Source organism: Mastomys coucha, unplaced genomic scaffold (assembly GCF_008632895.1).
Source record: "Mastomys coucha isolate ucsf_1 unplaced genomic scaffold, UCSF_Mcou_1 pScaffold17, whole genome shotgun sequence".
Lineage (NCBI taxonomy): Eukaryota > Metazoa > Chordata > Mammalia > Rodentia > Muridae > Mastomys > Mastomys coucha.
Window position 1 is genome coordinate 5,416,793 of NW_022196899.1, and position 25,235 is coordinate 5,442,027.

The 25,235-nt window shown below is 48.0% G+C and overlaps 1 protein-coding gene across 2 annotated transcripts in view; it reads right to left on the minus strand.

The window, feature by feature from the left end:
* Positions 1-882: 882 nt before the first annotated feature.
* Pag1 (phosphoprotein membrane anchor with glycosphingolipid microdomains 1) overlaps positions 883-25,235 on the minus strand; it is a 149,495-nt gene continuing 125,142 nt past the window's right edge. For both annotated transcript variants that reach the window (XM_031376333.1, XM_031376334.1), the window contains 6 exons: positions 21,928-22,137; positions 20,498-20,549; positions 17,439-17,535; positions 14,264-14,862; positions 11,216-11,275; positions 883-8,937 (listed from right to left, as the gene is read on the minus strand). In XM_031376333.1, the coding sequence (XP_031232193.1) occupies positions 8,566-8,937; positions 11,216-11,275; positions 14,264-14,862; positions 17,439-17,535; positions 20,498-20,549; positions 21,928-22,058 (1,311 nt within the window). In that variant the 5' untranslated portion in view covers positions 22,059-22,137 and the 3' untranslated portion in view covers positions 883-8,565. The remainder of the gene's footprint in view (positions 8,938-11,215; positions 11,276-14,263; positions 14,863-17,438; positions 17,536-20,497; positions 20,550-21,927; positions 22,138-25,235) is intronic.

Genomic DNA, 25,235 nt, shown 5'->3' on the forward strand with positions numbered 1-25,235 from the left:
TCTATGTATATGTGTATATATATATATATATATATATTTAATGACAGTTTGAGTGGAATGTATTCCACTGACTTTAATTAGGTACCAGACTTCTCTTTTCCTTTGAGAAATTTTTACTCTGTGTGGGGATTGGCAGGGGACTTCTAGTGGACCTACAGGTTGCTCTGTTCTCTAAAAGACAGGACACAGACCTAGCAGCTGAGCTGTGAGACTCCAGTTCCCTGGGTGGTAGGTATAGGTGTGCTCCGGGATTTAAGGATTCAAACAAGGGTTTCCTCGCTCTGAACTTTTACACAGGTAGAATGACCTTGGGCCTCCAGGGCTGAGGAAACCCTCAGCAGTTCACCCTTTGGCTCTAGGGCCAGTTTTAGTGAGGAAAGGGTTAGTCAAGCATTCAAGGCCACAGGTGCCCGCTGAGAGAAGCCCCAGCCTCCCAGCCTCCCAGCCTCCCAGCCTCCCAGCCTCCCAGCCTCCTGTCTGGACAAGCTGACTTTCCTCTTGGTCTGGAGCAGATACTTATGGGCTTGCCTGGAAGGGTGGGTAATGCTAGCCCAGTTGCTCAGGTTCCCTGTGGAGTCTATTAGCCATTGCAAAGCACAGGTGCTATGCTCAACCCTTCACTTAGTCCCCAAGACAAACTTCTCAGTAGGTGGTACCCTCCAATGTCCCACACCACGGACCAGTCACCTGGAGCAGGGGGTCACACACGGTATGCTTTTCCTGCAGAAATCTGGCTCTAACCATAGCCCTCTTTGGTCTGATCCTCAGGCATATTCTTCCTACAGTGGCAGTTGATGGAGAGCATCCTTCCGCGTCCTTATGTGGAAGCATAGAAATGAGCCATCTCTGACCTCTCCGAATAGCGAACAAGTTTTAACAAGCTCTTATACAAAACTGACCTTTATTACAATTTAAAAAGAACAAAGACAAGTTAATAAGTGTCTTTAATTACAATGTACCTGCTATTTACAAGTAATTACACTTTTAATATACAGCTTGAATGTTCCATGTGAACTAGACGCCATCACACGTTAAACTCCACCCTTTTATGACTATTCAGAATTGACATAGTAGCATCAGAGACAGAAAACAAACACCCGTGTCAGTTCCTTAGGTACCGTTACTGAATGAAAGTTTGTGATCTGGCCACAGAAGAGTAGAAATAATGCCTCGACTGAAATGTGACAAAAAAGTATTGCTATCATCTAATCCTAAACACAATGCTCTGGATCTTTAACAATGCAACCGCAATTTGTATAGCACCTTTTTAAGGAGATCAAAGCCTTTGTCTTATATTATCTGACTTGTTCCCAAAACATCCCTATGAGGTAGGCAATGGTTGGTAATCATTATCCCCATCTTGTAATATGGAGAAACTGAGGCACAGAGAAGTTCAATCATTTGCTTGAGGTCACACAGTAAACTCGATGGTGGAACAGGGACCAAAGCCCTGTGCTCTTGTCTCCAAACAAATCATTTCTTTAGACAAAACTGGATGATTTAATTTAGCACATTAATTCACTTTTCCAAGAAAATTTAAAATGTGCTTTTTTTTTTCCCCTTCACCAGTGCAAATTATTAACACACCATAGGCAAGTACAGACACTCTGGGACAGTGGCAGACAGATCTGTGCTCTGCTGGAAAGGCTATGGGAGTTCTGTTCTTTTATTCCAGGAGTTGATCTTCCAAGCAGAAACAGTTTAAAGTCTTTAGAAAAAATATCCTGGGAAGGCTGCTTCTTCTGGCTTTACAGCTTTAATGACCACACTAAATTTCCCACAAACTTGGCTTACTCTTGAGTTACAAAGAAAATATCTAAATACAAAGTTTAACCTTTGAGTTAATAGTCCTCCTTTATACATTTACTGTTTACAATTAAGACCAACCTGTGGGTTGAGACCCCTGTGGGGTTCCTCATCAGACATTTACATTAGGATTCATAACAGTAGCAGAATTACAGGCGTGAAGTAGCAACGAAACATTTAACGGTTGGGGTCACCGCAACTGCACTAAAGGTCAGAGCATTGGGAGGGTTGAGAACCACGACCTTAAGTGGCAGGTGGGAAGGAGGGACAGAGTCAGGAGCTACTAAAACACTTAGCTCAAATTCTGCTTCTTTTCCTCTTTCAGAGTCAATTGTGTATTTGCTACTTAAAAAAAAAAAAAAAGTACTAAAAATACACAGAATGATTGGAGTTCCAGACTCAACTCTCGAGGCATCTATCCATCTATCCGCCCACCATCTATCTTTCTTTCCTTCTTTCTCTTTTTGGTTTGGGCATTTCTCATACAGCATCTCTACTAGACGAATACTGTGAATGCTTTCACATTCCTGGGTAGTTGGCAGGTCTCTGTGAAGTAACATTGGAGGAATCAACTTCAGAGAGAGAGAGGGGGAGGGAGAGAGAGAGAGGGATCGCAAGAGCACCAGTCACACATTACAGAGTAAAAGGGGAACTTCGTGTCAGGTTCACTGATTAGGTGTACATGGAAAACTCGTGTGTTAGGAATGGTCAAAGTCACCAACAGCGGCTTGCAGGTTACAGAACCATCATCTCTTGGAGCCTGAGATTCAGGGAATGGGAGGTGGCCACGTCAGACTCGCAGTCCGTCGTGGTTCCACCTGGGCTGGTGATCAGTAGTGGAACAGAATCTGGACATTCTGTAGATATGGCACAGAGGTGATAGTTGTGTAGATGCTCATGGATGGGGATGAGGTCCATGGCAAATGGATGAAGGGACAGTAGGCCATCTGTGCAGGAGCAGGCAAAGTCGGGGGAAGGAAACACTGACTTCACACCCTAGTCCTTCTGCCCCTTTAAGGGCATCAGAGTCCGGGAAGGACCATAGGATTCTGAGGCGAGTGTGAATATTTTTGAACATATAAAGCCCAGGCTTAAGCATTTTCACATTGAACAAAAAACCTCTTTACTCTTTCATGAACTAGATGATCAGACAGAGATAATTAGTAACGACTTTAGGTCTTGAATTACTTTGTACCCTACTTGAATAAGAGTACCACCTTCAATCTGGCTGGAAACCTAAGAGACATGTTACAGCCAACCATCCTTATGAGGGAACTTGTAGGAATGAGAATTACAACCTCTACTTGTAACGGTGTATTCATCTGGCTGTATGTCAAACTCCCCCACAAATCACAAGGCATGTAAATACAACAGCATTATTGAACAGGTGGACAACATGGTGGCATTTTCCTGTGTCAGTTTAACAATGTAGAAGTCTGAGGAGGGACAGGCACCAACCTTTATAACACATATAAGGTGATTTGAGATAACCAGGACATTTTGTTTAGAATAGGGTCTGGCCTTGTAGCCCAGGTTGGCCTGGAATGCAAGACCTTCCTTCTTTCCCACTCTTCCTCATTATAGGATAACAGGCACGGGCTGCCAGGCCTAGTTCCTAGATCTTAAACCAAACCAAACCAGTCCTACAGAATATTAGTGCCAATCCAAAGGGGAAGCCTGTATTGGGATAAATGAATACTAAACGGAATGATCTTTAGTATAGCAAAATTACGCTTCCAATGTCATCTGAGAGTAAAAATCTGAACAAATATCTTTTAGGTTTTTTTGTTTGTTTGTTTGTTTTTTTGTTTTTTTTTTTTTTGAGACAGGGTTTCTCTGTATAGCTGTCCTCGAACTCACTCTGTAGACCAGGCTGGCCTCGAACTCAGAAATCCGCCTGCCTCTGCCTCCCAAGTCCTGGGATTAAAGGCTTGTGTCACCACTGCCCAGCCAAATATCTTTTAGTTAAATGAAAAAAACCTGACGAACAATAAAACATAAATATTTAGAGGTAAGATGTAAAAATAATAAAAGACCCCCCAAAATGAGCAAAGCATAGGACTTAAAAAATCATGCAGCTGTTCTTTTTCTTCCGATTTATAACATTTTATTTCCTAACTTTAGACAGAAATTCTATTTTTCCTGGGTTCTGTACTTTCAGTGAAGCACTTGCAGCAATGGTGTGTCCACAGCAAGGAAGGAGGATGCCGATATCACTACAAATGGATCCAACGTTCCTTACTGTCAACACACCTCCTATTTTCACACTGGCCAGTCACTAACAGCAGACATTACACATTCAATGCCTCTCTGGCACAGTAGAACACACACCTCTCAGAGCTTCCGGCAGATAGCTCTCAATACAGACTCCAGCCATCTATCTCGTAAGCTGTCTGGGTACCAGAAACCAACACTTTCCAGAAGGATGGCGCCCAGATCACAGGGACTCCCATCTGCCATCACAAGGGGCACCGACATCAGCGTCACGCTCCCATTTCCAAAACCCTGCTTCAGCCTGGCATCAGCCCCTGCGTTGTCACAAGACCAGCCTTGTACATCCTTATTCCTGCTGGAGATGCTTGGGTTTAGCAAGGAATGAAATAGTTCCCCATGTGAGAACTGGCCTCTGCTGCCCAGGAGCCACCTCGCCTGCCAGCCAGGCTCAAGGTTTCTCTTTTGCTGCTTTTGAGGGAGTGAGTCTCTCTTCCTTCACACACTTGAGTAGTACACCTGTCCACAATCCCCTCTGCCGAATCCTCACTGAGTCACAGTGCGACAAAGCCATCTTCAGGTAGCACTGTTTTTCGACTGGGAGAATTATGAACACAATTTGAAATCTGAATGGACTCGTTAGGAAAACTAATTGGGAAGCCAGCTCAAGAAGGCAACTCATCATTACCAAATGAAACAACTGGAGGATGGTTCCTTTAAGTCCGTTGTTATGACACATCCTACTAGTAGGGGTGAACTTTCCAAATATGTAGTAGAACCAAACCTAGTTAGTGCCAGGGCTGTGCCAGAGCCAGCAACACTTCACACACACACACACACACATACACACACACACACACACACACACACACACACACAAATGCACATCCATACACACGTGTATACATCCATACACACATGTGTATACATCCATAAACACGTGTGTATGTGAATGTGAATGTGAATGTGTATGTGTATGTGTATGTGTATGTGTATACAGCTTGTCACTGGTAAAGGCACTGGTATACTCTAGCTCTACAGGTGCAGATCAAAGAAGGGAGGCCCCTGGCATGCTGGGGGAGCATTAGCTCTCCCCGCTGGGTGCCTCCTGCTCCCTGCTCGTTTACATTCACTTAGAATTTGCTGTGAGAGAATTCAATCAGTAACCTTTTTCTCACAGAGAATACTGGTATTATTTAGAAGTTTTGCAGACTTAGTGATGTGGCATAGATAAGGACAAGTCAAAAAGATACAGCCAACACATTTATAAAAAATGACTTTCTTTTAGAATTTCAGGAACGTTTCACCTAAGATAGTCCATGGTTTTTTTTTTCACGGTTTCCATTTGGGAAGTATGTGAAGCAGCACGAAGTGCTTTCAAGCTTTTAAAAGTATTTAAACAAAAAGAAGTAACTACTTCTAATCTAAATGGAATTATAATTCCGATTTAAAGAAAAAACCCTATAATTTATGTTTGTCTTTGCGAAGTTCACGTAAGTGGTGTCTATTTGGATGCACGCTGCAGACACAAGGGCGATGTTAATGTGTACAGTCCAGCTTCCTTTTGATGATGATCTTTCACACATTTAAACTCTGTAACATTTAGACTTTAAACCAAACTACAGGCTCCATCCAGCTCAAAGTCAGGAACACGGATCTTAGCCAAGCAAGTAAAGCTCACAGCAAAACAAAAGCCTGGAGAATCAAGCCAAAGACGACAGCACGCCAGGATATACACAGTACCTACGTACCCGAAGCTCAGCTGAGCAAAGCGGTGTCCCTCATCCCTCTTCCAGTCCTAGCTAGTGCTTATTTTGGGGATTTATATTGGAGAGAGGGCCTCCAGGTTCTTTGTATAGAACCCCCGAGAGATCGTCTGTCACACTTACTCAAACCACTAGGAGATGAAAGTCACGACTATGTTACAGACCATGTTCGGGAACTCTGGGACATTCGGACAACAGGATTTCAAGATGACATGATTATTTATAATGAACTTATCTCTGAAGAAAGAGCTTTATGCAAACCTGAAGAACAGAACTCAGGTGAGCTGCAGCCAAGACAGAGGTAACTGAGATGGAGACAACGCCGGGTCTGTCCTACTGTGGGGGGGGAATACTCTGGGTTCACCTATGAACAGTTCCAGGAACTAAAAAAGCACTTTGAGAAAGACTAAGGAGGAGGCTCCGGAGGCCCTGGCTGACAAACTCAAACTGCCAAAAAGAACATCAGGTACTGTTTCTTCAAGAGGAGGAATGAGACGAAGCCCAAGCGGTTGTCTAAGGCCCGCAAGAACCGGAAAATGTGCTGTTGCGACTATACATCAAGAGAGACCACCGGGCAGAATCCCAAGGAGTCCTCTCAAAATGACCCTGGGCTCTCTGAAGCTTTGGAAGCCTTGAAGAGTCTCACACTCTCTTCTGGGTTCCAGAGCAGAGATGGCATGTCACAAGATTTCTGACTCCCTGGCACAAGGCTCTTTTTGTTAACGATTTTCAACTCCCTTCTTGAGGTGGGGGGTGGGGTGGGGAGTGGGGGTGGGGGGCTGTTGGGTTTTGTGTCTCTGGCTGGTACATGAATAATAAAGTGTGCACTCATAGAAAAAAAAGAGTTTTATATACCAGCTTCCCTGCTAAGACTTTTTATAAAACATAATCAAACTCCTGAGCTATATGGTGACTGTAAGGAATTGCATGGTGGGAAGCACATGGCCAGGAGTGCCCTGTGGCATGGGCAGTGTCATGTGATGAAGGGACTCTCGTGGCCTGAGAGATGGTTGGGCCAACCTCATTAATACACGGCAGTGAAAATCAGTGGTTGCAAACAGCCTCGCCCTTTACTGCTCCCAGGTACCCGGGGTATCCATCCCACTGATGTGTCGGGGCCAGGAGAGGTTCTGCTTAGCCATGTGGTATCTTCATGGATGATTACGCTAATGTCAACATCACCTAAGAGAGTTTACAGCTCCACAGGCGTGATCTACAACCAGTTGGTGAGTACAAGGATGGAAAGACAGGCCACAGAGCTGGTCCCTTCACCTTCCCAGGCACGCTCTTCGACACAGGGAAGGAAAATAGCATGATTATTAAGTCATTGGAATAAGATACCACAGGGCAGCAGGAAGTAATGGTCCCTCTCTCTCTGTACCCTGCACTTCAGCTAGGCTCCTTTTAAAATGAAAAGTGAACACGGTTTCCAATGCTGGCCTTGGAAGATCTAGAGAGATGACTGAACTTTCAATCTGAGCTGCTCCAGCCACTGATTTTTGTGAAGCAACAAAAACACCAGCAACTTGCGTCGGCAGATGTGGACAGTAGACACCCCACTTGTGTTCTTAGAGGTTTTGAGAGACATCAGTGAGAGTCTGATACTTTCAGAATTCCCAAGTCAGATTTTGTTCTATTTACGACACTGAGCCTCGGCAGTGCCATTGCACTTTGCCACCAGTGGCCTCAGTGTTTTGGATCTAGAACTCCCAGTACCATCTGAGAAGTTGAGCCTTAACACATCTTCAATGTTATATTATACTTACTAGAGAAAAGAATAAAAACTGCTCATAATTATCTAGCTTATGTGCTTTATGGTATCTTTTTTAAAAAAATGAGAGTATAAATCATTGTACATAAAATCCAGATAGTTAATATATATCTTCTGGGCACTTTCTAGAAATTAGGCATTAAACGTAAAACATCTTATAAATTTATATAATAAAATAAATGTTTACATTTTACTCAGATAATAACCATCAGATTACAGGAAAGATCACTGGAAACACAAAGTGATGTCCGCAGCCCTTTGGGGGTTAGACACCATGGTTGCCATCCTCACAGAAACATTAAGGCTCTGTTTGGAAGGAAGAGCGCTGGGTTCGAACCAATACAGAAGTACCACGGTAGTTATGAAAATTCAAACACTGTTGGGGAAGGCTTTGAAACATAAAACATTAAAGAGCATCTAAAGTGACCTCATGTTGTACCTTGTGAAGACTGCAGATGCAGTGTCCAAATGAGAAGCAAAGACCCCAGAGAGTCCAGGAACTCCCCACCCCATAGCTCAAGGCCTGCACAGCCAGATTCCCAGAGGTTAAGAGGCAGCTCTGGGAAGAGGGTGGGTGAATGGGAACAAGTTTCTCTCCTGCTAAAGTTGGGATGGAGAGCTCGTGGGAGGTCTCGGGGGTGAAGTGCCAGTGTTTTAGCACAAGGAGCAGAGGGAAAAAGAGAGCGAGGAAGAAAACCTGGCTCTTCCTCAGCAGGCGGGATTCCAGGCAGGTGGGATTTCAGCATTGGTGGGTGGGGCTTCCTGGCTACCGCCCGCAGCAAGCTGGCCTTCCTCTGTGGAATGTGGAGGTCAGTGGGTACCAGGGGTTTCTTGGGAGCACTGGAGGGTGGCTGTCCTGGCAGGCAGGTCCGTACCATACTGTTTCGGAAACTGGGAAAACAGTCGTGAGCCTGCACTTTGAAGATTTCGGTTCACCGAGAAGCAGTGTGAGGCTGACGACACCTCCTGTCCACAGCGGAGCCTTCGATGGATCACAGCCTCTTTCAGTTGCTAGAGCCTGGTGACGTCTCTGCCCTGTTGCAAGTCCCCAATGCTCTCATAGTCGTTCTCCTTGGGGACAAGGTGGCCATTGATCTCCAGAGGGACCTTCTCATCCTCTCTGTTCAAAGTCTGTATGGCTTCATAGTCAGGCTCTGGTTCCTCACCGGGTCTCCTCACCGGGGGCAGTATGCTGCCGCTGCCGCTGCCGCTGGGGGTTTTCTCGAAGTCCTTCACAGTGGCATAGAGGTCATTACAGGAAGATGACGACCTCTGAGGGAGGCCCTGCTTGGAGCGGCAGGTAGAATCTGGCCCTTTCATAGACCGTCCGGGTTTGTGCGCCGACAGTCCGGGCTTATTCACCGAGGAATACATTGCTGAGATCTACGGAACAGAGAGACCATGAACAAGCAACCTGCAATCTGGGACTCCCTCCTCCCCTTCTTGGTGACAAGCTAGACACCTGGCCCTTACGAGAACTTGCCCCAGCCCCTGTAAGAGGTGTTATGTTACTAGAGAATAATTAAATGACATCTTCCTTTCTGTAGATGAGTCTTATTTGATTAACTCTCGATAAACCCAGTTTTGTGGCGTTCTGGTGGGAACAGATGGAGCTGTTGTGGTTGTAGAACACGGACTAGTGGGGAGGTCAAAGGGTCACCCAGGACTCAGTAGGAAGCAGGGCTTGAGCCAGTGGGGCTGCTCCAGAAATGCAAGTGGGACAGTAGAGGTTTGGGGGACCTCTGAAGGGCCTTGGCCATTGGCTGTCCCTAGCATAGTGAAGAGGCTGCCCAGGTTTTGCCCTGTATAGTCAGGGAAATAGGGAAGTGAAAGTTCCTATCCCTGAGAGAAGGAGCATGCAGGGAGTCCCTCTGTGGGAATTATGTCTTGAACTCTGAGATGCATCACCTCCCTGCACTGAACTCTGTACAAGGCAACACTCCTGCTGTGTGTGTGGGTCTCCACAGGCACACAGGGCCCACACTGGGCCTTCCACTCCAGCCATGTGCAGCAGAGCCGGGAAGGTGTCTGGGACTCTCTCTGAACCTGGCACGCTGCATGTCAAAGTCACAGCTTCAACACTTAGAAGGTATCCCTCAAAGTCCCTTGAATTTGTACCCTGGTTCTTGGACATTCCCCATCAGTTCTCACTGGTTGCCTCAAGTGATGGTAGCCTTAGCGGGGTTCATCTTCCCTGAGGTGACCAGCATTCCCCAGGGAGATAGTTCCCGTCTCCCACCCACCCTGACTTCTGGCATTTCTCAGCTTACTGACGATTTTCGTCTATGGCAGCCACCCAGCTGTTGACTAGCATTCCTCCTCCTGCTTTTCTTACCCTAGTTCTTCCTCCTGTTCATGTGGGCCAGCCCTTCCTGCAGCCTAGTGTCCTTCGCCCTGCCTACACCCTGCCATTCTTGTGGTTCACGTCTCTCACGTACCTTCCCAGCATGGGCAACCATGCTTAACCTTGACATCCAAGCACAGGCCTGAGGGGCTGCCACACCTTTCAGGGCCAGGAAACAATTACAGGACATTATTCTTGGGAAGAAGCACTAACTTTTTTTTTTTTTTTTTTGAGACAGGGTTTCTCTGTGTAGCCCTGGCTGTCCTGGAACTCACTCTGTAGACCAGGCTGGCCACGAACTCACAAATCCGCCTGCCTCTGCCTCCCAAGTGCTGGGATGAAAGGTGTGCGCCACCACTGACTGGCAGAAGCACTAATTTTTGTGGGGGAAGGGCGTGGGCAGGGTCTAGTCATGCAGTCTAAGCTTCACTGAGCTAAACACTCCCCACCCTCCCAGGGGCCCTGAGACTATGTTTGGGAATAACCATGACGCAGGCTAGGCTGTTGTTTTCAGCTTGATGTAAGTGGAACGATCTGACAGGAAGAGCCTCAGTTGAAAAGGGTCTCTGGCCGAGCAGTGGTGGCGCATGCCTTTCATCCCAGCACTTGGGAGGCAGAGGCAGGCAGATTTCTGAGTTCGTGGCCAGCCTGGTCTACAGAGTGAGTTCCAGGACAGCCAGGGCTACACAGAGAAACCCTGTCTCAAAAAACAAAACAAAACAAAACAAACAAACAAACAAAGGGCCTCTGTTCGTCCATTTCTAAAATAAATGACTGGTATGAGATCCTAGCCCACTGTGGATAGTGCAGTCCTTAGGCAGGTGACAGTGGATTATATAAGAAAACAGGCTTTCTTATATCCGGACTTCATGGCCCCTGCTTCAGTTCCTGCCTTTAAGCTCCTGCCCTGACATACCTCAGTAATGGAGTTTTAAGTCTTATGTAGCCAAGGCTAGCCTAATATAACCAGGGCTGGCCCTAAACTCTGCCTCGGCTTGCCATGTGACAGATGTAGTTGTTTACTACTAGACTGGATTCATGACAACTGGGATTACGGACTTAGCTTCCACTTTTTAACTTTTATTTTAAAGTTGTGTGTGCAGGCGAGTGCAGGTCCCTGTGCATTGCAGAGGCAAGGGATGCTTCTGGAGCTGACGAGACAGCTGGTGGTGAGCTGTCCAGCCCCACTAGGTTCTGGCAACCGAACTCCTGTGCAAGTGCAGCACATCCCCTGAATAGCTAAACCACCTCTCCGGCCCGCAGTGTCTCCATTTCTAACAGACTTTTTTTAGGTATTTGAATAGAATTGAAATTTACCTCCTCTTCTGTGAGAGTCGGGTCTTCTTCCCGAGACTTGTATGACAAGGAACTGAATCTCTGTCAGAAAGTAAAAACCAACCAAAGTAAAACAGTTTGAAGCCAATAGTTTAACCTAGCACTTGTGTCCGTGCCTACACAAATGCTCTCAAATGGTGTCTACAGGATACAGGCAACTCTTGTCTCGTGCGCCAGCTGTTCCCATGACCTTGGCTGCAGTTCTACACGGCATGCCAGCCTTTACATTCGACAGTCTGCAGTATCACCAGGAAGAACCCCACAGCGCTGTCTTCCCTGGGCCTGTTTCTTGCTGAGTTTGGTTCCTGGTTCTTCTGGGATTTGGGTCCTGGTTTATTAACTATCTCTACCATATTTCTGACCTTAATTCTTGATTCCGACAAAAAAAAAAAAAAAATCCATGCAAACCATCTCTCTCCCACACTGGCAGATGCTTCTCTGTCTCCCAGAGTCCTTCACTGCCCCAGGCCTTAACTTCCTCTCTGTCCTTCTCTGTCCTCAGCATGCCAGCGTTCTTTATTCATCTCCTTTCTCTAATCCCAACACTTAGTTGTGATGTAACTGTCTTTTTCCCTTTCCCCTTCATTTCCTCTTCTGCTGCCTCTCCTTCCTGCCTTCCTGTCTCAGGCCACTTCTCTAAGGCACACTCTGTCTGCATTTCCTCCCCAGCCCATCTACTCAGTGCACACGGGCTGAGAGCCTCATTCCTGAGTTCTCTGAGAAAACCTAAAGAGACAAATACATTTCTCGGGGCTCTACCCTGTCCCCAGTTGTCCTTCAGTCCCTTCTTGGTCGCCATCGAACTTGCTTGCCATGCACTGTGCTCAAATAAGCTCAACTGGAGCTTTAGCTCTGCCTTCTCCTCACTGTGGTACAACAAACTCTCACATTACTCCCCTCTTCACATGTCCTTTGCATCCATTCCAGCTGAGTTTCTACCTTCACAAGTCTGAAGGAACTCTTCATCCTGGCCCCTCAGGATGACGGCTTGTCCTGTATGACCCGAGGTCAGCCCTTGCTCCTCACACTTCCTTTACCTGGTCTTCAGCAACCCTGCTCCCTTTCCTGGTTGTTGTCCCTATTTGGGTTTCTCCTGCTATTCCCCCGTCCCCAGAGCCCTGTTCCTGGGGCTCTTCTGACCCTAATAGACACTCATCTAACCCTTACATTTCTGCTACCGCTTTGAAACTGTATGAATGTAGTCCCAGCCTTCCCTTTTAGACCAGTCATTCCCCAGCTGACCTGAGCTATGTCAACATTGGGACCAGTCCTGCTCTCTAACGGCACGTTACATATACAGAGGCTCAGCTCTGCCCCAGCTCCTGCTAGTGTGTGATACTCTAGCTGGATTCCTGATGGTTTCCGGTGCCCACGAGCAGTACACGACCACCAGCCGAGCTCTTGGTTATAGCTAGCTCTTCTCGTCCCTTCCACTGCCTCTGTCCTGACCATGGCCCCTCTAGCTCTGGTTATTAGAGCAGGGGAAACTCTCAAAGCACAGATTATATTGTATTGTTCTACTTAATTCCGACTAGGAGCCTAGGCTATCTAAACTCCTATCGAGGCACCTGTCTGCCAACTGCTCTCATCGTTGTCCGTTGCTATTCCCTGCCCCAGTCCTTCCTCTGTAACCAGCCATGGTAGGACTTAGGGGCTTCCAAGAGGTCAAGCTGCAGCGTCCCCAAGAACACATTTCTTAGTCACCCCGTAGCTCTGCTTAGGATTAACTTCACATTGAGATAGACGCTAGCGACTCTGTCCAAGGTGTACCCCACTCCCACTCACTCCTAATCTCCTTTAGTTTATTTTTTCCCTTTAAACTGTATGATAGTTTAAAGTTGAAGTTCCACATGACCTGGGATTTTTCATTAACTTATGTTTGCTCACTGGTGTACTAATTAAGATCTAGGAGGACATACGGCATGCAGTAGATGCTCAATAAAATCTTCTGTTTTGATAAACATTTGAAATTCTTAATTCACATAAAATTGGGATTGTTTCCATGGAAGAAGATTACTTGCTTTTATAATGTGAAGGGATAACTTAGATGTGTATTTCCAGTTTTTAATGTGAAACCTGGAGAACTGCTTGCTTAACAACTAACCCTTTTATCTTCCAAATGTTTGCCGATAAAAAGCTTGAGCTAGTTTAGGCAGTGCAGACTTACGCTGGCTTTGGTTACATGAAGGGTAGAGACTTCTGCGCTTCATGGACATGCTTACAGATACTTTTATGGTGTTTACAATAGCTGCTTTCACAGATCATGTTAAAAGCTGAAACAAACTCAGAATAGCGCAGAGAAGGACGTCCTAACACGAGCAGTGCATCCACAGGACGGCTGCCCGCTGCTGCCTCTGCTGGCTCTCCTTGCAAAGGCCTGAGAGGCAGCTATGGCTGGAGGGCGATTTTGCACTTTCCGTGGCGATACTAGAAGTCCGACACTAGCTGACCGAAGCAGTGTGGGCTTGGTTAATCTGTGAGGACAAGCTGGCCAGCTTCCATGTGGGGGGCTCGCTGTGGCTCAGACTCTGTAATACACCGAAGACTGTGGACTACTGACGCAGTTTAAACCTCTGCTGACTAAAGTCTTAGAAATTACTTACAAATATTGTTTAGGAACTTGTGAAAAATAAGACCTGTTAGCTGGTGTACAGGAAACTATACACAGTAAGTTGCAAGCGGGGACCCCTGCATGTCCAGACTCTCTGTAAAGGCGGCCATGCTTTCAGTGTGGGATGATCACAGGCTCAGGGTTACCGCGCTGCCCGAGGAAAAAGAGGGAAGAAGGCCGGTAAAGAACCTTGCCTATTCGGTTCTTAGTCTTCAAAAGGAGGGCAACCATACCAGTCTAACTAGATATATAACCTACAGTCTGGAAACCATCTAAGTGAGATGCTGAGAAAGGCTTTCTAAACATCAATCTTTCAGTAAGGCTCAGAGGGTGAAAATCCTAGCACAGCTGATGCTCGTATTTATATATTAAACATGCGTACTTCTCAGACTGGTTACCTCATCGTGACCAAAGCCCACCTTGCTGTGTGCGCTGGGTCCTTCTGGAGCTTGCCCTTCGGCCTCTCCTTCTCCCTTCTGTGGAAGGTTGGCATTCTCATCGAGAAGCTTAACTGGGACGGGAGGTGGGGTATCCTCGTCCCCGTCCAGGTCGCCGGAAGTTCCCAGCATGCTCTCTGCGTTCGCGCTGCTGTGGCGGCACTTCTTGTTTCTGTCCACGGAGGCGTACTCGGCAAAGTCGGCCTTGCCCTCTGAGCGGGTCCCCTGAAGCTCCTTCAAGGCGGAAGTGGACTTGGACTTGCCACCCTGGCCTTTGTCTGCCGCCTCCTTGATTTCCTTCACTGTCTCATACAGGCAGTCCTCCACCATGTTCTCCTGGGAGGAGCTATCCTTGAGCACCTCGTAGGGCCCCTCCACTCCAGGCCCCAGTTCGGCGTCGGCAGCTCCCCTGGCTGTGAGCATCTCGTCCACAGCGTTCTCGGGTGGGATCCTGGGCAGCTCGCGGCTCTGGTGGCACTTGGCCTTTCCCGTGCTGTCCTGGGAGTCCAGCAGATCTGAAGCCGAGGTCTGGACTTCCTCATAATGCTGCATGCAGGTCATTGTGCTGTCCTCTGAAAGAACTGAAGGGAAGATCACCTCTAATAACCAACACATGGACCACTCTGTCACCCCCACAAACCTGGTTTTACCTGGTGCTCAGCGGTGGCCTTCAGTGCCAATGCACATTCTTATTCCCATCACATTGAAAGGGAACCTAGTCACGGTACCATTCCCAGTACATTTTTTTTTCCCCCCGAGACAGGGTTTTTCTGTGTAGCCCTGGCTGTCCTGGAACTCACTCTGTAGACCAGGCTGGCCTCGAACTCAAAAATCCGCCTGCCTCTGCCTCCCAAGTGCTAGGATGAAAGGCGTGCGCCACCACTGCCCGGCCCCAGTACAAAGTTTAGTAAATGATGTGGGCTACGCTTTGACTTAAGCTTCCTTTGTTATGGATTACTCCTGCTGAAAGCCTTGTAGCAGCCAGAAGGCTTGACAGGTACCAGGTGAAAGTAACAACAGGGTGGGGCTGCTTAAAGAGGCCCTGGGACAGGAAGGCTGAATTCAGGACCAGGCTGGGTAACCTATCTCAAAATAAAAAGTAAAGAGTGGGCTGTAGCCATAACTCAGTGGGAGAGTACTTGCTTCACACACAGGCCCTGGGTTTCACCCCCAGTGTAGCATACGAAACTGATAACCCCTGGGACCAGACTACAAAACTCTAAAAAATGGGGCAAGAGTGTTGTCCCTTCACCTTACTGTAATTGGTCTCCGCCTAGATGAGGGGAGCAGGCTCTTCCCACTGCCACCCCACTTCACCAGTCTCTCTCCTCTGTCACATACAACAGAAGCTGAGACTCGATGATGACCCTTAGGCCAGCATCAAAAGGGCCCAGAAACTCTGTGCCCTCTTCGTATATCACCTCGGTCTGACACCCTTGCCTCCTCTTAGGAGGAGTCCGGCCAGGACATCCCTGGATGGCCTCTAAATGTGGTGACCATGACACCTGTCAGTTGGACAAGGATTTTGAGTGTTGGCTAGGTGCCAGGGACTGGTCAACCTTCTGCGTGGGAGTGGAATGGGACTTGCTCTCAGGGTGCCTACATCAAAACACGTTCATACCGAACTGGATCTCACTGCGTAGAAATTAGATAGGAATTGGAGGTAGCGTGTCAGCTGGGAGTGGCTCATGACCCTCTCCTCGCCTCCCCCTCCCAATACAACAACAACAAACCAAGAAAGCCACAACAGGAGGAGGGAACATCTGGGAAGAGGAAGGGGGTTAGCAGGAGTGTGTGGATGTGAGAGGGGACTGAGGGTGAGAGTGAAGAAAATACTCTATAGACTTGTACGAAAGTGTAAGAAATCGATCTGTTATGGAGAAGATTCTTGTATGGAAGGGTGAGTCATTCATCTGTTATGGAGACGAGAAGAAAAAGAGACATACTGATGCATCGTTAGCGTCAGGATTCTAGCAGCCAGTCTTAAGCGTTCGAGCTTCTCCTGCAGGAGTGGCTCCTGCGGGGCTCTAGCTGTCTGCTCTCAGAACACAGGGACACTGGTGCCTGCAGTGCCATGGCTGATGACCCCTGAGTTCCCTTCCCTGCTTTGGGTGAATGCAAAGCAGGAAGAGACCATCGCAACTGCCCCTGCCTGCCAGTCAGTGTACAAGGTGTGAAGCAACCTGCCTGCCAGTCAGTGTACACGGTGTGAAGCAACCTGCCTGCCAGTCAGTGTACACGGTGTGAAGCAACCTGCCTGCCCTAGAACTGGGCCTCCCTGCTTCAAGTTACAGATGCTCAAAGTCTTCGATAACAAATGTCAGATTATTAACGACTCTGTGATAAGGATTTGGTTTCCCAAACGCGTCCACATCCTAGTCTCTGGAAACTACAGGCTGTACTGCACAGTGACTCTGTGTGTGTGTTGGAGTGCTCCCCCCAACCCCCCATGTGTAATCAACTAACCTTGGAATGGCTAGACAAGAGATTACATGGTCCTAAAGTATGAAAGAGGAAGGCCAGTGAAAGACCTGAAGATGTGGGAGAAGCAACATATGAAGGGTGCAGAAGGCAACAAAGTGACTCTCCGTCAGCCCCTAGCGGGGGTTGGGGTGGGGGTGGGGTGTGCAGGCAGGCTTGCAGACACCTCATACCCATGACCTCGACAGCTGTAAGTCACTCCAGCCACTGCAGCGTTAGCCTGTGGTAATTTAATCCAGGAGCCCCGTGCTAGTGCCCTCTCATTTATACTGGGGATAGTGCCACCTGTGTGTGGGCACAGTGAAAGGAATGACAGCACCATCCAAGAGGGTTCCTGGTACCTAGCAGCCAGCAAACAGATTAGGTGTCATTATGTAAACGAGATCTTTGGCTGGTAGTGACAATGACTGGGACAGGATACATTCCCTACTGTTCATCTGCATGTATGTCCGTGCATCACTTGCATGCCTCGTGCGTGCGTGCCTGTGGAGGCATGAAGACGGTGTTGGCTCCCCTGCAACTGCAGTTAGGGATAGGTGTGAGCTGCCAAGTGGGCGCTGGGAATCCTGGGACAGAGCAGCAAGGCTCTCAGCCACTGAATCATCATCACCGCCTGAGAGCACCTCGTTCGAAGCCTAGTCCTCCCTCCCGTGTGTGCTTCCTCTGTAGAACTTACTGTCACCGTTGGTGAGCACTCCGTTCTGTTCGCTGCTAGCCAGTGCATCTGTAGTCAGGCTGGTTGCCGAATGGCTGAACATCTCCTTGTCGGAAGGCTGAAAAAAATCCGAACGCATCTCTTGGTAAGAATCTGCTGGGCACCAGAGGAGACTCCAAAATAATCAAAGCAGCCAAAGAAGTGCCAGAGTCCATTGACTAAATTAGGTAAAACAAGAGCGGTGACACTGAACCCCTTGGATAACCAGGCACACTCAAGTGTGGAGAGTGGGGACCATTCTCACCAATGGAGAATGGCCAAGCTTATTTCCTGAGTGTGGTTCTGGACTCTCAGGGCCCGGGGAGACTCCCAGAGCTCCAGGCAGTGCACCTCTCTGCTGGTTACAGGTGGGCTATGGGTACTGTGTACTTCCCTAGCTCAAGGCAAATGGAGACCACAGGTTATTGTGTGGGTCAGAACAGAGCCCAGCAGGGATCGAAGCCATCCCTGAAGTACAGGTGCTGCCAAACAAACAAACAAACAAACAAATAAACAGCAAAGTATCGATCTCTGTTCTGACAGGAACACAGCGTTTAATGTTGTACATTTCCGAGTCGGCTTCAGAGCTTTATTAAAATGATCATCTACTGAATAAATTGCTTTGCAAACCTTTCCTATTTTCAAAGATGCACAGGCCCTTGGAAGTGCTGGTTTTGTTTCCTCTGGGGGTGATGGTGCTGTGTAGACCACCAGGAACAACCTGACAGGTAGGTCTCAAAGGGCAGGCAGAAACTAGTTGCCTCTGGATGTATTTTTTTCTAATATGTTGGGCCCTATCCTTTTCATGTTCATGGCTTCTGCTGCCCAAGACACAGCCCAGGTTTCAGGATATCACAGGGAAATTCTGATGTAACCTGTACAGAAGTCTTGGGTCGTTGGCTTTACAAACTTACGGACTCTGATAGGAAATCAAATAATAGCATAATAAATAGCCCTTGATGTGTAGTCGTGCTCACGGGTCTGGGAGGCCTGCTCACATCTGCTGCTCTGAAATGACTGTACTTGGCCAGGACCCTGAGATCCAGATGTTACTCCTGGAGAAGCAGTGTCCTTAGCAGACAGAAACAGGGACCAAGGGAAGACTTCCTGCGTGACATGTCACGGCCAAACTACTACTACTACTACTACTACTACTACTACTACTACTACTACTACTACTACTACTACTACTTCTTCTTCTTCTTCTTCTTCTTCTTCTTCTTCTTCTTCTTCTTCTTCTTCTTCTTCTTCTTCTTCTTCTTCTTCTTCTTCTTCTTCTTCTTCTTCTTCTTCTTCTTCTTTTTTTTGGTTTTTCGAGACAGGGTTTCTCTGTGTAGCCCTGGCTGTCCTGGAACTCACTCTGTAGACCAGGCTGGCCTCGAACTCAGAAATCTGCCTGCCTCTGCCTCCCAAGTGCTGGGATGAAAGGCGTGTGCCACCACCGCCCGGCACGGCCAAACTTCTATAATCTCTGTTTGAGGTACTATTTCCCACCCTAGTTCCTATGAGAAACAACAAGTCAGCAAACTAGGAATGATCTAGGGAAGTCAGGAGGTAGGCGGGCAGCTGTGTGCAGGCCTCACTGGCACTGTCAGCAGGCATCCTGTGGACACAGTTGTGTCCTGGAGGTGTGGAGAAGAGAGTGAAGAGGCAGAGCTCTCCTCTGCTTTCCTGCTGCCCTCTCCCTGCTCACAGAGGCTGCTGTCCTTGGGCAGAGTAACAGGGATGAAAGGTCAAGAATGATGGGCGTTTATGTTGGTGCCCATATCACAGTGACCTGCAAAGCTTGGTCCCACCCCTGAACACTGGCTTCATACGGTACCCAGGTAGAGCTGCCAGGTCTAGCCATACCTGAGAAGCCCTGTTCTAGGAGGAAGTGAGGCCCTAGTTGAGTTCAGCCACGACTTCCTGCCCACCTGACTGATGAAGGTGGGAGCTGAAGAAAGACAGGGCCTGTCCACCACCCCTCCCATCACACCAGCAAACACTGGAGAGAACGGAGAGGCTGGGAACAAGGAGTGGAGACAACATAAGAGGTGAAAATAGGGTGAGAATATCACTCAGGGCAGGAGAGATGCTGAGGGTCAGTCAGGGTGGCTGTGATAGGTGGAGATGGTGGTCTCAGACAAAGGACGAGAGCCCTGAGGTCCAGGAGGAGCTGGAAATCCTGGCAGCTTCCTGTCTGCTTGGGCTACAAGCGCATTGGAAAGTGGGGGTTCAGGCAGCCTGGTCCCTCGTGCATGTGCTCTGAACATACCTGCTGGGTGCAAATAACACAGGATCCCTCAGAGTTTAAATGCATACATGCTTCCTGTCGGGTCCATCAGGATCCCTTCAAATGCTGAGGATTGGCTAAGGCACCAAGGTCAAGCTGTGCTGTGGGCTCCCAGGCCCCGATGAATAGCTGCAGCTCCACCCCAATGTATACCCAAATCTCAGTCCCTAGAGCCACAGCCTAACCTTATCTGAAAGCAGGGCCATTTCCGATGGCCCTAGTTAAGACTGAAGTCACAGAAGTATAGCTGCTATCTTTATGAAGCATGGCCCTCAGGACATACATTCGAAAGGGAATGTGACATGAGGGTAGTGGAGAAGGCTGTGGGAAGGTGACCGCAAGGACTGGGTGTGCACCAGGAGCTGAGCTCGGGAACAGATCTAGCTCTGGAAGGAGCTCATGTGACAACACTGAATGCTGGACTCTGCTCTCCAGAGCAGAGAGACAAGAAATCTTCTATGAGTTGTGTAGTTGGTCCTTGTGACAGCCCTTCCAAACCAGGAGGGACACGAAGACGGCAGGCTGGGGAGCCCTGTAGCATCTCATCTTTCGGGCAGTCCAGAATCTTCTTTTGCCTCACAAGCTCCCATGAACACGGGTCAAGCCAGGCTCCCAGTACCATACACACAGGTACAGAAAGCCACAGCTAATCTCCGTTTATGTCCACACGCCAGCTTCAGTTGTGTCGAAAGCCAGTAGCGTCATGCCTGGAGAGGTGTACTCACTTGGACAGACAGACAGACAGACACACACCCCTGAGGCTTACCACATTCATCAGGTTCTCATGGTCCCCACTATGCTGCCGTGGCTTCTTCTCTCTGAAATAGAGAAGAGAATACCATTCTGATGTCAAGTGTGACTGAGGACACCATATTTCCCTAGCCTAACGGTTATCAGCGCCACCTCTTTGGTTTTATTAACTAGGTTTATTTTGCTAAGAGAGCAGAAAAAGTCCCGAGTGACACCAGAGGCTGAGTCCCCTGTGGGCATTGCCCTTCCCAGAGGGTCAAGGTCACTGTGGGAGACAGCAGGTTGCAAGCAGGATATGTCTGTGCCTAGAAACACTCCGATAACGCCCTTTTTTCTCTAGCAGACCCTAACAATGACCTCATCTTCTCCCTGAAGAGTCTGCGAAGTCACGTGCTGGAAGGGAGGGGAGAAAATGTGGAAGATACTACTTTGGCACATCGGGAGGTGACGTGCTCTCAGGATGAGTCATAGGTACTTCCAGTCTATGGAAAAGTCTGGTGAGTAAAAACAGAATGTGTTTTACACACAACAGTCTAAAGAAAGCCCTTGGTGGTCGAGACCACATTCCTATCTGCAGCAAGGAGAGGGCGACACCTAGTGGAAGACTGAATCATTACAGCAGCAGAATCTTGAAGCTCATGGGAGCTCAGACTCTAGGCTTGTCCTGTCCTTAAAGGTCCATGCTTGGCAGGGATCAGAAGAGGCTGCATAGGCCGGAGAGCACAATTTTCTCTTCTTGACAGATTTTAGGGTGGGATCCATATCAGAAATCTAAATATCGTCCAATTTCTTCTCAGGTTGGGAGAGTTGAGTGTGAGCTGGCTAAGCTGGTTCCCGCGGGCTCCCAGCGATAGAGAAGGCTGCACACCCAGTATTCATCTCTGACTGGGCTGGGGCCACCAGAGTTGGTTACAAAGAACTCCACGTCTCCCTGAGCGAAGGGAGACGAGTGTAATGCTGAAAAAAGAGAAAAGGGCTTCCACATTCATGTGTCTCGCTTGTAGGAGATACAAACCCGTTTCTTCACAGAAGGGCAGTCCGTCACGCAGTTTTACTAATACATGCGCTCTCCCGAGCCGCGCCATAGTGAGCACCTTCGTAATGGCCCATCGTGGCGACAGGATGTATGTAGCACCTCACACTTCGATTTCGATATACCCACGGCCAGAAAAAAGACAGCGCACACAGACGGTGCTCAAAGAACAGCAAGAATTCATTCCACACATTTAAGTAGGAAGGAAGAACAGCAAGAATTCATTCCACACATTTAAGTAGGAAGGACTCTTTGCTCTCCAGGAAGATCAGTAGGATTTTCAATTAACTGATGGAGAACGCCCTTGGTAACCTACCCACGAACATGGGCCAGGGAGGCTTTGATCCGGAGGCTCTGTTGGGCACAGGGAAAACCACAGGATAGGCTCTTAGAATATGCACGTTTGTTCTAACCTGTCACAACTGGAGCACAGAAGGATGAGGAAGGTGATGAGGAAGAACATGGCCACAGCAGCCAGACTTCCCCACAGGACCATCTGCATCTGCATCTGCCCACTGCTCAGTGCACTTCCTGCAGGTCCCATGGTGGGGAGCTGGGTGACCAGCAGGTGGGGTCAGTTCTTCGTAGGAGATCACATGGGTCTAGTAGAGGGCTTCTTCCTCCTGCAGAGAGAACGACAAGTTTAGAATCCCTTCCTTGAGCATTCCGGATGTCAAGATCCCAAACCAAGATTCCCCAGATCTGACTTTTTTTTTGGTTTGTTTTTGAGTGCTGACATGATGCCACGAAAAACTTTCATACATGACATCGAAATGCATGTGTGCCGACACCGTGTAAAATTAACTTCCGTTCGTGGATGAAGAGACTACGAAATCCACATGAATGTCACAGTCAAATCCACGTCTGTGTCTTTTCTCCAGGATAGCTACCTCTATTTCAGAATCTGAAAGGTCTCTAGCTGCACTCCAAGCAAAAAACAAACAGCCTCCCTGTAGGGAGCAGGCCTCACAGCCGCCAGGGCGATGTGTGCAGAAGGTAGGTGTACCTGGAACCTGGCTCTCTTCAAGTCTGTGCTCTGATGTTTGATTTCCTCACGTGGGATTTAATTGGGACTGCACCAGTGTGTAGCAGAGCATCCGAAGCAATGGGTAATTTCTCATCTTGGATTAATATGCTGTAGCCAGGGCAGTATGAAATAAATGTTTACTATACATGTATATGTGTGTACACATAATACCCAGCTTTCAATTTTTAAATTAATTTTTATTTATCTAGGCGTGTGTGTGTGTGTATACATACACATGTATATGCCCCATGGGACAACTGTGGAGGTTGACAGTGTGTGTGTGTGTGTGTGCATGTGTGTATACATACACATGTATATGCCCCATGGGACAACTATGGAGGTTGACAGTGTGTGTGTGTGTGTGCGTGCATGTGTGTGCGTGTGTGTATACATACACATGTATATGCCCCATGGGACAACTGTGGAGGTTGACAGGCGTGGTGGTGAGCATCTTTACATCTCAGCTATCTCACTGGTTTCCTAGCTATTTTCTTCCGGTGCCACTGTTTATCCCCCTAGCTCCTCAAGCCCGTTTTCCTTAGAGCTACAGATTAAACAGTATCTGTCTACACACCCAAAGACTGCCGTCCACTGGGGGTGTGGCTTTACTTTCAAGGAGGGGTTTTCGCCGAGCTGATATTGGGTACCCAGCAGATTCATTTTCCAAAGGGAAGGCTTGTGCTGAGGGCAGCCACCTCAGCAGAAAGCAAGACCCATGTATGAGAAGCCACAGAGGAGGCGTCAGACCTGTAGTCAGTTCCCAGGGGTGCCACCAGCTGCTCCCACATTTACTGCTGCACACCCCACAGGACGCGCTGTTCACCTGCACTTGACAGGCCAGGAGGTTGGACCCAAGGTGGGAAAGAACTTGGACGGCCAGCCATGTTCTCGTCCATCGAGCTCTGACCCACGTGGGCCATCACTCTGTCCCCACCATAACTCTCCAATGGTGCTCAGGTTATTGCTCATTATTTGTTACTTTGTAATTTGTAAATATTGTCAGGTATTTCAGTGTTAGAGACATGCTGAGAAGAGTGGAGCCCACCAGGCTAACATTAGCTGTGGTAAGAGACCTTATTTGAACTACACCCATTTGGTTAGCCCCAGAACATTCTAATTAAGAGGAACAGCCTGAAGTTGACACTCCAGTAAAAAGAAAAGGAAGAAAACATAAACTTCTGTGTTAGGATAATGAATCATAACTAGATTCTTCTTGCAGAAAGATCACTAACTTTTACATTTACACTTGATTCAGTGTGATATTATTGCAGTAACACGGCCATCCGAGAGTCTGCACGTGCTGGCACCTCTAGGATATCTTAGGGACAAACCAGAGTGTAACCAAAGTGGGTAAGTTGAAGCCATTTCAACAAAGGCAGATTGCTTTACTATATATTTATCTGAAAATTCAAGGATGAAGAATAGTCCGTGGCTGAGGTACAGTACAGGGGAGGAAGCCCTACTTCCTGTCTTCGAGTGTGCATGAATACCCCTCGAACGCTTTACAATGCATTGGGGTTTCTTGGGTAATATGGAACTTTTCTCTGGTTACGTATTATGTCTGCAGACAGGGCAGGATCAGTGTAACAAACAAACGAAGTAACCACCACATTTCAGGAGACAAGGAACAATTCACTTTAAACCATGCCTAACATTGCACATGAGGGGAACATTTAAACCCCAGGAACCTCTGAGATAACACTTATGTGTAGCTGCGCATCATGCAACGCTTTCGGAAGTACAAAGGATTCTCTTGCACACACACAGTTTGGTTTCTTCGTTCACAACCCTGATTCATCAGTGTGATTTATAAAGAGCAAGCTTTCTAGCCAGCTGTGGGATTGCTCAGAGGCAGAGCAGCGGCTGCACCAGGAGCCTGCATGCAGATCTCTCTCCAGTGTTCCCTCCACTTCTGAATGAGTCAGGAGGAGGCTGATGGAATTGAGGGGACCGTGTGGGGTACCAGCGTGGCAAGACAGCTCAGGAGGGAGGATGCAAGGGAGTCATTACAAGCTACCGAATAAAAGATGGAACTTACAGAACATGGGTCAAAATTCCTGGCTTACTCCCTTCAATTAGAACCTCGTGAAAAGCCACTGAAAGAAATCCTCTTCAGTTCTTGCCTTGTACAAAAATCTCATAATGAGAAGAGAGATTGTCTGGTATCCCTTTCTGGGGAGCCAGGGTAAAATCGCCAGTCTCAGCTACAGACAGCTTCTACCCCAGTGCCCCTACTGCTATTCAACTAGAGGACTGAGGCTACAGCAGGGGATCTGGCAGAGACATGAGACAAAAACAGCCACAGCAGTGGCCCTCTCCTAGGACCCTGGGGGAGCATGGCATCAAGGGTGTGCAAGGTACACGTGCTGCCAGGGTATGTGGTACTGTCACACCTCCAGAGTCCAGAGTGGCCTATTCCTCTTCTAGAGATCTTATACTCTTTTTTTTTTCCTCCACCTTTTCTGGATCTGCCCCCATAATTCTGCCACCAACTCCTCCCATGGATATTGCCTTGAATTTTCCTAGGCTCCTTCAACTGAACCATTCAACTAGCTCCCTCAACTGCTGCCCACCTGCCCACTTGTGTAGATGCACTGTATCCCCTGTAGGTGGCAGTACAATGCACCCTCCTGTGTGAATGCACTCCCTTCATGTGTATCCTTCCTGTGTGAATGCACTCCCTTCATGTGTACC